This window comes from Neophocaena asiaeorientalis, unplaced genomic scaffold (genome assembly GCF_003031525.2).
Source record: "Neophocaena asiaeorientalis asiaeorientalis breed wild unplaced genomic scaffold, Neophocaena_asiaeorientalis_V1.1 scaffold100, whole genome shotgun sequence".
Lineage (NCBI taxonomy): Eukaryota > Metazoa > Chordata > Mammalia > Artiodactyla > Phocoenidae > Neophocaena > Neophocaena asiaeorientalis.
The window spans coordinates 3,731,653-3,747,629 of record NW_020173955.1 but is presented as its reverse complement, the minus strand read 5'-3'; the positions used below and the strand labels follow the sequence as shown (position 1 = coordinate 3,747,629).

Below are 15,977 nucleotides of genomic sequence, written 5' to 3'. Positions count from 1 at the left end.
GAGGGGGGGAGGGGAACGAGGGGAGAAGGGGGGGGGGGGGGGGTAATATAGGGGTTGGGGCGTGGGAGGTACAAACTATTAGGTGTAAGATAGGCTCAAGGATATATTGTACAACACGGGGAATATAGCCAGTATTTTGTAATAAATGTAAATGGAAAGTAACCTTTCAAAATTGTATAAAATTTTTTTTAATGTATTACATTGTGAAAAAAAATAAAATGAAAAAAGAGTACAAAAATAAAAAAGAAGTGTGTGTTAGGATACGGAGAGGAGGAAGGTGGTGAGGAGGGTCTCAAGGTAGGGCTGTGCTGGTTGTGTGGCCATGGTAGGGAAAGGTATTCAAAAGTCTTTTCAAGTATTTTTAAAAATTGAGATATAACGTACATAAAATAAACAAGTCTTTATACACCAGTATAGCTCAATTAACTTGTAAATATACGTAACCCATGGCAAAGGTAAACAAAGCCAGACACTAGTTACAGTGATAAAGACAGATTCTATTCAGTTCAGTAGGGAAGACAGCCCAGTGTAAACTGACTTCAACTTTCATTTGTGCAGAGGTAACTGGGCATTTTCAAGGGAGAATGAGGGAATAGGGAAGGAAATGAGCAGCATGAGGGAAGTGGAAATTTATAAAAAAGTGGGAAGGGGAGCTGGTCAGTATATTTAGGCCACGCAGGTTTGTTAACTGGCACTTATGGAAGTGAGGCTCCCACTCTCCCACAGAGACTGGGAGATAGAGGTCCTGACTTGAGGTGTTGGTTGGAATAAACAGTAAATTCTTTTGGCAATCTTGAGTTTTCTCAAGCAGGAACCTATGGGGGCTGAACTTGTCATTTAGGGATGTGGCCTTGAGCTATTAGAAAATTTGCTGGTGTTATTCAAGTCTCTTAGCAAGAGAGGATTGGCAAAATCATTTGTGCTGAGAGTCTTCAGTTGTTATAGGCCAAGGTTGAGGCTTAGTTGAGAAGCGGGCTCAGAGGAGCCTGCCAAGAGTTTGGTCAAGGAGAGAGCCTTTCTCACTCACCACCCAGATCAAGATATGGAAAATTTCTAGCAACTCAGAAGACTCCCTCAGGGCCACTTCTTGTCAATTTCCATCCTTAAAGATACCTAATATTTTGCTGTCCATCACAATAATTAGTTTTATCTGTTTTTGAGCTTGATATTGATGGATTCATATAGTATATACTCTATTGTATATGACTTTTCAACTTATAAGATCCACCCACATTGTTACGTGGCAATAGTACATTCTTTTTCATGACTGGGGAGAAATCTACGTTACGAATATAGTGCAGTGTATTTATCCATTCCGCTGCTGATGAACACTTGAGTTGCTTTCCTGTTGCTGGATAATACAGATAAAGGTTCCCTTAAATATTCTTATCTGTCTTTTGATAGATACAAGCACTTATTTCTGTTTGGCATATACCCAATAATAGTGCTGCTGGATCATTGGGTATTTATAGTTTAGGTTTAGTAGACACTGCCAATTTTCCAAGGTTGTTTTACCAATTTAGATTCCCACAAAAAATTTTAAGAGAATTCCATATCCCCACCAACACTTGGTATTATCCTTTTATTTTTAGTCATTCTGATGAGGTGTAGCATTATTTTATTGTTTTTTAATACATATTTTCCTGTTGACTAGTGATTCTGAGCATCTTTTTATATGCTTATTAGTCATTTGGCTATCCTCCTTTGTAAAATGCCTATTTGAGTCTTTTGCCCACTTAAAAAAATTGAGCTACCTATCTTTTTTTTTTTGCGGTATGCGGGCCTCTCACTGTTGTGGCCTCTCCCGTTGCGGAGCACAGGCTCCAGACGTGCAGGCCCAGCGGCCATGACTCACGGGCCCAGCTTCTCTGAGGCATGTAGGATCTTCCCAGACCGGGGCATGAACCTGTATCCCCTGCATCGGCAGGCGGACTCTCAACCACTGCGCCACCAGGGAAGCCCCCTATCTTTTTTTTTATTGATTTGTAAAGTGGATATGAGTGTACCAGTTGGGTACTCTGGGAAGCAGATGCCAATATGTAATGAGCAATGCAAGAGATTTATTGGGGTAACACCTACGAAAGACAAAGGGGAGAGAAAGAAGGAGTAGATAGGGAAAGTTCAGATGCAGGTCTGACACTTGTGAAAAGAAAGGGGGAAGGAAGGAAGAAGTGGACAGGAATAGAATTAGATTGGGGTGCATCTATGATAAAGTCTCAGCCAGCCCCATGGGGAGCTCTAACACAAAGATTGCCCACAGAGAAGTCCTGTGCTGGCCAGAGACAGCAAGCCTTTGTACCACCACTGTGCTTATAACTGGCTAGGTGCTTCCAATGAAACACACGGCCTTGGCTTGAAAACTGAGGTAGACCCTCTTGAGAAGGGAGATCTGAGCAGAGTATCTTCATGGATGCCATAGAGTTCTTTATCAGATGTATGTATTGCAAGTATCTTCTCCCAGTATGTGGCTTGCCTTTTCATTATCTTAGTGGCTTTTTTTTTTTTTTTGCAGTACGCGGGCCTCTCACTGTTGTGGCCTCTCCCGTTGTGGAGCGCAGGCTCAGCGGCCATGGCTCACGGGTCCAGCCACTCCACGGCATGTGGGATCTTCCCGGACCGGGGCACGAACCTGTGTCCCCTGCATCAGCAGGCGGACTCTCAACTACTATGCCATCAGGGAAGCCCCTTAGTGGCATTTTTTAGTTAATTTTAATTAAGTCCAATTTATCTATCTTTTCTTTGCTAGTTAGCACTTTTTGTGTAATGTTCAACAAGTCTTTGCTTATTCCAAGGTTATGAAGGTATTCTCCTATGTTTTCTTCTAGAAGGTTAATTATTTTACTTTTCACATGGAGGTCTATGATCCATTTAAAATAATATTTTAGGTATGGTATAAGTTTGGGGTCAGGTTTCATTATTTTCCATATAGATGACAAATTTGTCCCAGCACCAGTTAATGAAAAGACCTCCTTTTCCCCCACAGAACTGCAGTGGAGACTGTTGTAACAAGTGACTGTATATGTATGGGTCTATTTCTGGATTTTCTAATCCAGCCCATTGTTCTATTTGTCTAAAATTATGCCAATATCACTCTATCTTAATTTCTGTAGTTTTATAATAAATTTGTCTATCTGGTAAGGTACATTTTCCATCTTTATTTTTCAATATTGGCTTGGCTATTCTAGGACTTTGGTATTCCTAGATATATTTAAAAATTACTCTGTCAATTCCAACAAAAAATATGCTGTTTCTTTTTCCAATTTTTCAAAGACAGTTTTAATGCCATGGGGAAAATGCTCACGACATTAAAATGGAAAAAGCAAGATACAGTACCATATATGCAGCATGATCTCAACTATGAAATAATTTTAATATTTATACATTGAAAAAAAAAGACTGGAAGAAAATGCACCAAACATTTAACTGTGGTTATCTCTGTATAGTGGGAAAACAAAATACTGAATTTTTTACTTTTTGGAAATTTTCAAATTTTCCAAGAAATCAGTATTTATAAATCAGAAAACCAGTAAAAAAAAAAAATTAAACTTAAATGTTAAACTGCTTCACAGCTAACTACCAATGGATTATTAAGGAAGTACTAGGTGAGTAAACTGGCTTTGAGGCATGGCTACATGGACTTTTTCACCTCAATGAAAAAAATGTCCAAGAAAATTTTATTGCAAATTCATAACAGTTTTATATTATTAATGTTGGAAGCTTTAGTTAAGTCTTACCCACAGAAACTTCAGTAGCTAATATCTAATCTTAATATATAGAAAATGCCAACTTTTCACCAAAAATTTAATGTTATCTTAACTGCCTTAATTTGTTCAGAGGCTGGTCTGAACAAAGGGTATAATTTAAAAATTCCAGCCTTCAGAAGAGTTTCAATTAAAGAAGATTTAAAATAATCAATTTTAAGCAATTAAGAGATGAGATTTGCTTTTGGTGCATTAATCTCTTACATCTTAATTTCCAAATAAGTTTTTAAAACATTTTACTGTTAAATAACTATTGACAGTTCTGTTATTTCAGGAAGATGCAGAATGCAACATTCAACAAACATTTATTAAGAATCTACTGTGTTCCGCACTTTGTGCTTGGAGTGTGGGCAAGAGGAGGAAAAGGGATTCTGAAAGGTGGTTGGATATAAATCCCCCACAGGTCAGTTCTAATTAATTCTCTACAACAGAAAATTGCCAAGAAGTTTCTTTCATACTGTACCATTGGTTTAAAAGCACTTAACCTAAGTATCTGTGTGGCTGTCAATGTTTGTTTCTATATATTTAGCTTTATCAATGGATGGAATGAAGAGTGACAGAAAAGGGGAGAGACACAGAACCAAGCATAAATAATCAAATTTCTTCTTAAAGGTACAGATCTCAATTTTATCAGGAAGATTTGTTCTCACCAAAATTTGGGAACTTCTCTACTACACACAGGCCAAAGAATGTTCTGACAAAATAACAAAAGCTACAAAACTTGTGCTCAAAGGAGCAAGAAAATCCTATTGGTCCATGCTGCCTAAAATCACAGCTTTCCAAAACTCTAGGCGAAGAAGGGATCCATTTTATGACAAATTAGGAATCTGCCTTACATTTTTTTCTAAATAAAAATTCCTACCTGACCTTACACCCCTAAATATATCAAATGAATGCATTTATCTTATATGGCCCTATACTCAGTCTCTCCAGATCCAAGAATCTTGTCAAGCAACTTAATGATTTTAAGAGACTAAGGATCACCACATATACCAGAAAAAGACTTTGTTAGACCAAAAAGAGAAGCCAGATATGGAGCCTATTAACTCCTGAAGCGATAGCACCTTGCCTCAATCTGATTGCCTGGGATTACATGCTTCAAACTGTCTAATAATACAATTCTTTTAGGCTAGAAACTCCTTGAGAGATTATGTGATTCATCTTTGTATCACCTGCCCTTATCACTAGCCTCTAATAAATAGAATGCTTGGCTGTTTACTGTGTTCACTAAATGTTGGGTAATAGGAAAGGCTACAGAATGACAAGATACATTTGTATTTTTAAATGATCACACCTTCCACAGAAGGATTTTAATTGCAGAAATCAGAACTCATAACACCACATATGCTGGGTTTTTGATTGGAATCCATTAAATCTATAATTTGAAGAGAACTGACATTTAAACAATATTGAGTCTTTCAAACCACAAATATGGCATGTCTGTGGGAAGGAGCATTCTAGGCAGAAAGGAAAGCATGAACAGGGCAGAAAGACAAGAAATGGCATGGCTCACGGAATATGAGAAGCTATGAAGCAGTTCAGTGAGGTGTGAAGTGCAAGGTGTGGAGTGCAGAGGATGAGGCTAAAGAAATGGACAGAGGCCAGATTATGGGGGAACTTGTCAGCCATGTCCAAGTTTGGATCTAAGGCTAATGGGTGGCCTTAAAGCACAAGAGTGGTAGGTCTGATGTGAATTTGTCCAGAGGATTCAAGCGGCAATGGGTTTGAATATGATTGAGTGGCTTTCAAATGGGACAAAAGTATAGACAGGCATAATAGTTAGAAGTCCATTCCAGTAGTTCAGGTGAGATATGATGAAGATTTGAACAAGGACAATGGCACTTAAGATGGAGAAGCAATGGATTCACACTGGACTGGTAAAATCAGCAGGACTTGATGATTAGACATTGTGGGTTTAGAGGATGATTAGAGAGAGTCAAAGATGGCTCCCAACTTTCTAACTTGTGTCTGGGTAGATGGTGGTACAAGGAATATGGGAATAAGAGTAAACCTGGAAGAGGAGATGCTGTGTTGATTGAGTCTGGGATGTCTGAGTCTCCTAATAGACAACTGGATATACAGGTCTGAAACCCATGCAAAGATCCAGGCTGGATATATGGTCCTGGGACCATAGGTAAAATAATGGGAATGGGTGACATCACCCAGGGAGTGTGTGTGAGCTGAGAAGTACTTAACATCCCTCCCTCATATTCCCATTTAGACTTAAATTTTCCTAGTTCTTTGTCTTCTTCTTCAAAAATAAACCCACTGATATCCCCTGGGTTAAAAACCATACGAGAAATACTGTGTACTGGTCTGACATTATATTTATGACCACAAATTTCAAATGATTATTCAGTACAGCCAGACACATCTAATGTTCCACTCTCACAGACTGCATTTTCAGCTTCTCCTCTTGCTTGTTGCCCTCCACTCTCAGCTGAACATAACCTCATACCTCATACTTCACTAAAAAAAAAAATGCAATTTGACTGACTACTTCATCTCTATACCATCAGGTCTACTAGGTTCTACTTTCCTTCTTGTTACCACAGAGGAAGTGTCCCCATTCCAATCTATGGCCAATCCTATAACCTGTGCTTTAGATTTCATTCTTTCTCCCTTACTCATTACTCCCTTCCTCTCAATCATCACCAATTTCTCCTTCACTAGTGAGTCAGTCTTATCTTTTACAAACATGCCTTAATCTGACCCTCTATAAACAAAACAAAACTGCAGTACCAGAGACTGCTAGTGATTACTCATATCCAATTTCTTCTCTACTTCCACGGCACATATTTAAATTCCATTTCTCAAATTATATTTCTCAGCCCCCTTGTGGAGACCATATGGAAAACAGACTGTTACCAGAGGAATGTATTCCACTTTCAGGTCTGGCACATAAAAATCTCCCATTCATGATTCTCTACCCTCTTTCCTTTTCCAAGATGACTTTAAAATCCACATGTTGGTGCCACAAGATAGAAGGCATCTAGGTTCCTGGATAACTTCTGGAAGAAAGCCACTCAACTCACATTGGACTGTGACGCAAGTGATAAATAACCTTTGTGTTAACCTGGTGAGATGGAGGTTGTAGCACAGCCCTTAGCCTAAGACAACCCCACATCCCCCTCCAGCTATTGCCCCATTTATTTCCTTTAACAGTCTTCAAAGAGTTGTGTATACTCATCCTTTCCATCATTCTCTTCTCAACCTCCTCCAACTCAGCTTTCATTCCCACCATTCCACTGACATGGCTCTCATCAAGGTTACTGATGACCTTCATCTTGCCGAATCCAAGGTCATTTCTTTATTCTCATCTTTTGCAGTCTCTCAGCATCATTTAACACAGCTGACCACTTCCATTCTTTTTGAAACAGTCTCTTGGTTTTCCTCTTCTTTCACTGGCAGCTCCTTCTTTTCTAACAGCTTTCTTGGGTTCTTTTTAATTTTTTTCCTCTGTGCTCCTTTTTTTAAATGAAATGCTGCTGACTCACACATCTTTATTTCTACCTTTGACCTCTCCCCTTAGCTTAGTTCTATATATTCAACTACCTACTCAGATATCTAATAGGCACCTGTAACTTAACAAGTCTAAAACACAACTCCTGGTTTTCCCTCTCAAACCTTTCTCTCACCAGCCTTCCTTTTTACCTTGTTGCTCGGACCAAAAATGTGAGTTATCCCTGATTCCTTTTTTTCCCCTTCCATCTGCATCCAATCCATCAGCAAGTCCTTCAGGCTCTGACACCTGAATCTTACTGAATATGACCCTTTTCCCCCATCTCCTCTGCTAAAACATAAATCCAAACGACTTTTACTTCTCCCTTAGACAACTGCAACAGCCTCTCTGCCACTCTGCCTTCACTCCTGCCCCTGGTTAGCATACAGTGCCCCTAGCAGTTTAACACATCAGCCAGAGTAAACATCTGGAAATGTAATCATAAATCAATCACATGCTTAAAACTCTCCAGTAGGTTCCTGTGTGCACCTGGAATAAAATCCATCCTCCTTACCATGGCCTACAAAGCCCTACATTGATCTGGCCCCTGCTTATCTCTTCAACCTCATTCAGTTTGGTTTGGTCCCAGTGGTGTTTCAGTCCCTCACATAAGCTCTTTCCTGTCTCAAGGACTTCGTACTTGGTGTTTCTCGTACTGGAATGCTCTTTCCCTGAATCTTTCTGTGGATGTCTCTTTCTTATTCCTCAGGACTCCACTCAAATGTCACCTCCTCAGAGTATCCCTCTCCCTCAGTCACTTTCTATCCCATTACCTCATTTTCTTGACAGCAATAAACAAAATGGTTTAATAATAGTATTTTAGATGATCTTATTTGCTAACACGCTTGATGTCTTTCATGCGAAACAGAGCTGCATGAAGGCAGAGATTTTGTCTTTTTTTTTTTAATTGAGGAGTAGTTGATTATCTTGTTATTAGTGTTCGTGCCACAATCTAAAGAGCAACTGGCACAGAATATATATTTGTTGGACTGAATAAATAGTAGCAAAAACTGTAAGCCCTTGAGGAATAATACCATGTGTTACATTATAATCCCCACCAATTAGCTGCCAATCATCTTTACAGTAATAAACTATTTTCCCCCCACATAAGTCTGAAAAAAAATAAAAACCACTACTCACATTTGTTGTTGTTTTTAGCCCATCCATCACCTTGTCTTGTAATCTTCCTTTTTTTCTAATTAAGTTTATCCTGCACAAGTGAAATATCTTCACTTTTCAGATGTGGACTGGATCTTTGAAAAAAGGGTTCAGCAAGTTTCTAAAATAGTGAAAGGATTTTCAAAAAAGCCTTTAAAAAGGTGAGATAATATAAATCTATAGCTTCTTCATGTGACAAATAGCCCTGGAAATAAATACAAACATGCCATCCTATTAGTGAGGAGGTTTAAATAAGTGAGTCTTTGAAAAATAAAAATAAAATAAATTCAAAATTCTGTAGTGTTACTAAATCTCATAAGATCCAGCTTGTGATTTCATATTCGGAGTGGTTTTAGGACTAGTTTGGGGTCCTGAAACTGGGACAGATTCTGTTTGGCCCAGAACTCTTCAGTAAGCAAACATTATTGTGTCCTATTAAGAAGCACCTATGGGCTTCCCTGGTGGTGCAGTGGTTGAGAATCTGCCTGCTAATGCAGGGGACACGGGTTTGAGCCCTGGTCTGGGAGGATCCCACATGCCGCGGAGCAACTAGGCCCGTGAGCCACAACTACTGAGCCTGCGTGTCTGGAGCCTGTGCTACTCAACAAGAGAGGCCTCGCTAGTGAGAGGCCCTCGCACCGTGATTTAGAGTGGCCCCCGCTTGCCACAACTGGAGATAGCCCTCGCACAGAAATGAAGACCCAACACAGCAAAAATAAATAAATTAATTAATAAACTCCTACCCCCAACATCTTAAAAAAAAAGAAGCACCTAAAACCAATCAATTTCTGGAGGTGAAATATAAACAAATACACGCAAACTATTTTCCATTCCTATTCGTCTCTCATCCTCCTGTTGGATTCTTAAACATTTATGCTTAGTTCATTCATATAGTTCTCACATTTGGGGTTGTAAGGGTGAATACAAGTCTAAAATAATTAAATTTAAAAATCTGCCTGGTACCAAAAATAACAAAGAACATTACCCCCTCTCTTTTCATTTAGCAATTCTTTTAGAAAAATAGAAGCTATAAATGATTTCTCTGAGATGTATGTACACCTTTTAAAAAGCTAAACAAGTTTCTTGCCAGTTTTGTACCCCCTTAAGATCTTTCTTGGGGTCCTTTGAGCTATCTCTTTGAAATGTGAATATCAAGGAGGATGGTGCCCCATCTCTCTGTCTCTGTGGGAGTTTAAACCTTGGCTTTTGGCTCCAAGATGTAACTTCCTATTTTTTTTCCTTGGTAGAAGGACAACAGGTATGTAATTGATTGCATCTGTCTGATTATATAAACGAGTGAGATTTCTTCTCTTTGCAATCTCTTTAGTGCATCACAGTATGGTTTAATGCTTATTCTATAATAAAACTATTTCATTCTTTTCTACTTTTCTATATTTTGTGGAGAGGATGTTTTGGGCGTGGCAGAAGAGTTTATTTTTAATTATTTCCCCAACTGGGTCCTCCAGTTTTGGCACTTGTATGGCTAATACTTCCCATTGCCCCTCCATACTTACTTTAGGCAGTAAAGGATAGTGGAAAGAGCATGGAGCTTTTGGAGTCAGAAAACCCTGAGTTTAAACTGTTCTTTTTTTTTATAGTAGCATTCTGAGGTATGAACAAGTTACTTAACTTCTCTGAACCCTGACTGCCTCATCTATAAAATGAGGATAATACATTATAAGATAACTAAACTGACACATAGAAGGTTATTTACACATGAAGGAAACAAAGTTAATTTAGATTCCTTTAGCATACTAAACTTTCGTCCTCCTTTCCACGTGGGTAACTCTGTCAAACCCCAAGGCAGTGTCCACGTCATTAATCTCGAGCACACTGAGTGATGAGGCAACGAACTCACACTGCGGACCTCACGAGTTTAAAAAGTTTTAGTTTGTAAAGTACGTTAACAGAACAATTGAGATGATGCAAAGGGATAAGATCAGACTGCTGGGGTCCCCGTATGCAAATACCTTAATTACAGGCGCGCAGAGGCCGCTGCAGCTTCCGCACTTCCCCTCGACTGCGCTCCGGGACGCCCGCCTGCGCGGGGGCGGGGATTTGCATGTGCGAAATCAGGAAGACGGGGAACCACCCAACGAAAACCCCAGCTGTCCTTACCCCAGGCTGGGAGGACGGGCCCCACTTCGCCGCCCGGCCCGCCCCCAAGTGCTCGCGGGCGGCCGGCCCTCTAGACGTCACCGCACCCTCCCACCCGCTCCTGAACTTTAAGCCACGCGTCCAAGAACACCCTGGAGGAGGGGGATTTCTCAGGAGCCGGCGGCTTTCGCACGCTCGGGGCCGTCACCTCCCGGCTCCCAGCGTTCCCTGCGCTCCCGAAGGTCCCGCGCTCGCGCTTCCGCGACGAGGTCCCAAGCCCACCGGGGCTCCGGGAGAGCGGGCGGGGGCGGGGCACGGGCACGGGCGGGGTGGGGCGCGGGCCGGTCGCAAGACGCTCCGCCCCCGCCCCAGCCCGGGGGAAGCGGCGGTGAGGAGTTTACGTCAGCCGCGGGAAGTCCCCCCCCGCTGGGCTGTTCGCCTCTTGGGCAGACCTGCCCTCAGCTGTAGCAGCGCTCCGCCTCCTGGCTCCTGCAGCCGGGACGGGCAACGCTGGGTGACCGGAACGCGAGAATTAAGCGGGTGGGAAGGTGTGAGTCGCAAACCCAGAGGAGGGCGGGAAGGAGGAAGAGGAGGCCCCGGGGGTGGTCAGGGGGACTGGGGATCCCGCCGGCAGAGGTCCCTTGGCCGCCTGACTGACTAACGGGCTGATTGACTGCAGCGGCCTCGGATCCGGACGCTCGGAGCGGGGCGGCGCGGTGAGCTGAGCCATGGCCTCAGGTGAGTGTTCTCGGCGCGGGCTACCGAGGGCCGGGCGCGAGCCTGGCCCCGACGGCGGGGGCGGAGGAGGGAAGCGTCCGAGGGTCTTGCCGCTCAGGGTTTCGGGCGCTCAATTTTGGTTGTGACTCATTCTGGCTTTAAAATCGCCTCTGGCAAACTGTCAACCTTTTTAAAAAGTAAGCTGGTTCAGGGTTTGCATGCGAAATCAAAGTCACGCTCTGTAATTTGATGCCATTATAATAGCCGAAGTCTTAGAGTTTCCCAAAGACTTGGTTTTTGGATTAGGGAAGTAATAAGAATCTAAATAAAGGAGGACGAAGATTTCCCGTATTTAAAAATTGATTTAAATTGAAATGGTGGTTTTACGTTTTAGAACAGGAACGAGGAACCTTCCGACCTCAGGAGAGGTCTTTTTTAGTTTAATTTCATCAGTTGCCAAGAGATGATCGCTGTCGTGCTGACAGTTGGACAAAATGCGGTGCGGCTTTAAAAATCACCAGTGGTATTTTAACAGGTCTTACGTGGAAATGTTGCTTCAACAAAGTGAATCATTTTTACTGTAAAGTGCGTACTTTCTAATTTATGGAACAGAAGTCGAGTTTTGTTTTGTTTTCCTTTGTTGGAAAGAAGGGGAAAAGAGGATTTTTAGAATCCCCGTGCTTTAAAATATGAGTAAGAATGAAAACAACTTTCTATCACTTATGTGAATACTTACTTTTAGTCAATAAATGCGTGGATCTCTTGCTTTGGGGGAAACCAGTTTACCAAGAAACTGCTTAAAGGGTGAGGGAGGGAGCCTCACATCCAGCCATGGTTTAGGTCTGCCTGTAATCTAAGGGAAGTAAATCAGGTAGACTGCATTCGAGTGGGACCTTTACAGAAGTCTGGCAAGGTTTATGGGGGCACTTTCCCGGCAGAGGGAGCAGCGTGAGCAGAGGCTGGGGGGCCTAAAAGTGTGGATTAACCCTGTGCTAGGAGGCTACAGAGGGAGGCTTGTTTATGCTTGACCCGCATCCTCCCAACTCCCTGGTTCAGTGACCCTCAGTAGAAGGCTGATGACTAGCGGAGAAGAGGAAGTAGAAAGCATAAAGGACTTTTTTTTTTAAAGGGTTGAGTAGAACAAATCCATAGCTAGTGCTGTAGGCTGTGAAGGAAATTGGGGTGGTTCACATGACATTTGATTTCAGTTTGTCTGTGGTTTTCTTGTGAGAATACAAATGTAGTTTAACATACTTCAACTTTCTCTTTAGCCACCTAAGTGACCCTGAACTTTCAGATAATCTTGTAAATTCATAAATTCAAACCGTGTATAAATTAAAAGTGCAAAGTGATTTGAAACACTTGGATAATTTATTGATTATCAGAAAGATTTTGTATGAAAGTTAAAGAAGGACCAGCATTATAAGAAAAAAAAAATCAGCCTTCTGGTAATTTAACCAAACTTTGTTGATATATGGCATGAATGTAATACTCCTAATTCTTTCAAAAGAGAAAGAAAATAATTAGCCATTTATGTAGAGTATCCTAAGACCCACATCATTTAAAAATGTGATACAATTTAAACTTGTTTAATGACACTATATTTTGTCCTATTGTGAGGACTGATTTCCTAAATTGAAGGGGAAAAAATTTAAAGGAGGGGAAAGTTGTAGGGTAATTTTCTTTTCTTTTTTTTCCTGTTTTCTGGAGTTGCATTAAAATGGGACTGTTTAAAATATAACAAGTTATTTAAGTTGTAATTCAGTTGTCTGAAAACTGCTGAGGAAAAGTCTGGGTGTCCTTAATCACTCAGTAAAGACCTTAGACAGAAAGATTCACAAAATTATAAACTCCCATCCTGTTTTGAAACAGTAATTTAACCGAAAGAGTAACAACAACGACAAAAAAACTTTTGCTTAATTAGTTTATCATTGTCTAGTTTAGAGTCTGTTTGTAGTAAAGTTGTATAAAACCTCAAAAAGTATTTTTTATTGATTACCAAGCATTTAAGACCATTTCTTACCGGATGTAATATGTAAATAGGTGTCTGTAGTTGAATATATGATCTGTATAATGTGAAAGTAACAGATCATTATTTCATAAATAAAATTATATAAGTACCATGAATAACTGGGACTTTATGTATGATTCTAAATTTTGTTCAATTAAATTATGTTATTTAGGATTTCACAGCTCAAGTTCTATTAAGCTGTCTTTATTGCTTTTTTTAAAAAAAATTACACCTTGGTTCCAGTCTTTTGACACAATTAATGAGGACAGGCATTAAGAAAAATGTTCTCAGTCCTATCCAAGGTATGCATAGACAGTCATTACTCTTGTATATTTATGATTCTATCCTGTTTAATATAAATAAAATTAGCTCTTTTTTTGTCTGAATTTAAAGCTTCTCATTGTTCCAGTAGAAAGTGCAAATGTTCCTGTGTGCGCATAGCTCTGTTTACTAATAAATAGTACTGTATTTGGTAAAATATGTTTTAAAATTTAGGTAATTTATTTTTATTTACTGTTTTAAAAATTATTATTTTTTAAATTGGAGTATAATTGATTTACAGTATTGTTTAGTTTCACATGTACAGCATAGTGATTCGGGTTTTTTTTGCATATTCGGGTATATTCCATTATGGGTTATTACAAAATATTGGGTATAATTCCCTGTGCTATACAGTAAATCCTTGTTGCTTATCTATTTTATGTATAGCATATTCACAGTTTTCTTTAGTATAGTTCTGCTATGTCACATAATAGGAAGTACACGAAGAAATCGTGTACTACTTACCAACTTTGCACTACTTACCAACTTTGTAGTGTAAATTGCAAGAGAACTGTTTGTCTTGAGTAAAGGGGAAAAACTCAATGTAGTATGACACAATTTAATCTTTAATGAAAAACTGGAGCTGGAATTGATAGGTAAAGACAGTGATTTATTGTTTTTAGTAGAAGACTGAACACATAAACATGAAGGCTGCTTCAGAAGTGCAACACATGAAAATGTAGAGATAACAGTAGTATAAAAGAATTAAGATGATATATGATAGACATAGAGTGAAGGGAATGAGCAGGTGAAATGACTAGGGAGGAATCATGATGACTCATAATTGGGAACATCTGGGGTGTGTGTAGTATCTTTCTCAAATATAATTTGAGGGACTCAGAATTTCCTTTTGTTCCATCTTTCTTTCATCTGTGTTTTCTGCAAATGATTGTGTTTGTAGGCACATGACCCAAATAATTGCATGGGATATACTTACAGTAAAAAATTATTTGTTTAATTCATATTTAAATGGGCATCCTATAATTTTTATTTTTAAATCTGACGGTCTTAATCCAGACAGATGATTTGGCCTTGCCATCTGTTTTTAATTTAGTTTCTCTACTTTTTTCACCCTGGAAGTTAAAATTTTTTTTCAGGACTTATTCTTCCACCCCACACCCCAATGGCAGTGGAATCTCTAGCAGTAAAATCTCTTTGCCAAATTTTTTACATATTTTATTTACCTTGTGGTGCATACATCAGTCAAATACTCATCTGCAAATTCCCTTACTTGGATTCTTAAAGCCCAGATGAGAGAGTCAGCCTGATATATTAGAGTAAACCTGGATTTTAGTCCATGATGGACCTGGGTTGGTTTTTATTTCAGTTCTGCCACTCTATGATTTGAAAATGCGTGTAACTACTGCAGAGTCTTAATAGGAGCAAATGAGGTAATGCATGCCCATAAATGTTAGTTTTCTTCTGTACTGGAGCTGTTTTGGGACTCAGACCTCTAGGAAACAGGAGCTCCTAGAAACACTTGGCACTTAATACTGTTTAAGTATCGTGATGATTCTAGAATTTTACGAAACCTTAAGGTTTCATAAAAATAGACTAGACCAGATGCTAGATAGAAAATATATCTTTCAAGAATATGTAAGCATGTCCATTTACTTTTAAATAATTTGAAGTGGTTTTGTGTATATTTAAACTAGGGGAGTAGAAGTTGACAGTGATGTTTGGAGGCAGTCTCCTTTGTCCACTTAAATGATAGTAAGCATTCTGAAGAAGAAAGTAAATAAAAAATTGCTTAGTAAATAAACCACGTGTCCTTTTGCTAATTTGATTGATATAACTTATCCTTCCTTTGATTTCTTTTGCACCTTCTGTGTTAGTCTTTTTCTGTCTTTATGGGAATAGGCTTGAGTTTTCCTTGCCCTTTTGTTAATTGGATACAATTCTGTGTAGGAAGTGGTAACTCTAAATTTTTATCATAATTGGGAAGAAATGGAAAAACTCACCTGTGTCTTAAGGTAAAGAAGGTCATCGACATAATTCAGTTGGGTTTGAGGAAAGAAGAACAGGTCTTTTCTTTTTCTCCAAAGTGAGTAGAGGTGATATTTAGAAAAGAATATATTGGTAACTCCATTTGCTCCTTTGGGTCTCAGGCAATCTGTTATCCTGTACTTCAGTGAATGAGATTCAGTCTCTAGTCAGTTATTCAAAACTGTGGTGTTCACACATTGGCATGCTGTCTTGTAAGAAGTGTTACTGATGATAGTTAAAATATTAATTTTGTAAAAGATTTATTTTAAATATCAGTGCAGTTGAAGGCTATCTCTGTAATAGTGCTTTTTTTCTCTTGCTTGCATTTGGGTAAGCTTTTTAGAGTGGGAGAGAGTTACAAGTAGTCAGAATTCCTCCACCTAGTCTGTCCATCACCCGGTTCATCCTTGTACATGAATTTTGG

At 39.6% G+C, this 15,977-nt stretch overlaps 1 protein-coding gene and 1 long non-coding RNA gene across 2 annotated transcripts in view; one reads left to right on the top strand and one right to left on the bottom strand.

The window, feature by feature from the left end:
• Positions 1-10,737, bottom strand: part of LOC112404837 (uncharacterized) — a 20,780-nt gene extending 10,043 nt beyond the window's left edge. Inside the window, exons 1-2 of the long non-coding RNA XR_003004180.1 lie at positions 10,392-10,737; positions 8,404-8,626 (exon numbers count right to left, since the gene is read on the bottom strand). This is a non-coding gene — a long non-coding RNA (uncharacterized LOC112404837). The remainder of the gene's footprint in view (positions 1-8,403; positions 8,627-10,391) is intronic.
• A 213-nt stretch (positions 10,738-10,950) lies between these two features.
• REL (REL proto-oncogene, NF-kB subunit) overlaps positions 10,951-15,977 on the top strand; it is a 37,539-nt gene continuing 32,512 nt past the window's right edge. Inside the window, exon 1 of the mRNA XM_024753017.1 lies at positions 10,951-11,256. Within this exon, the coding sequence (XP_024608785.1) occupies positions 11,247-11,256 (10 nt within the window). The 5' untranslated portion in view covers positions 10,951-11,246. The remainder of the gene's footprint in view (positions 11,257-15,977) is intronic.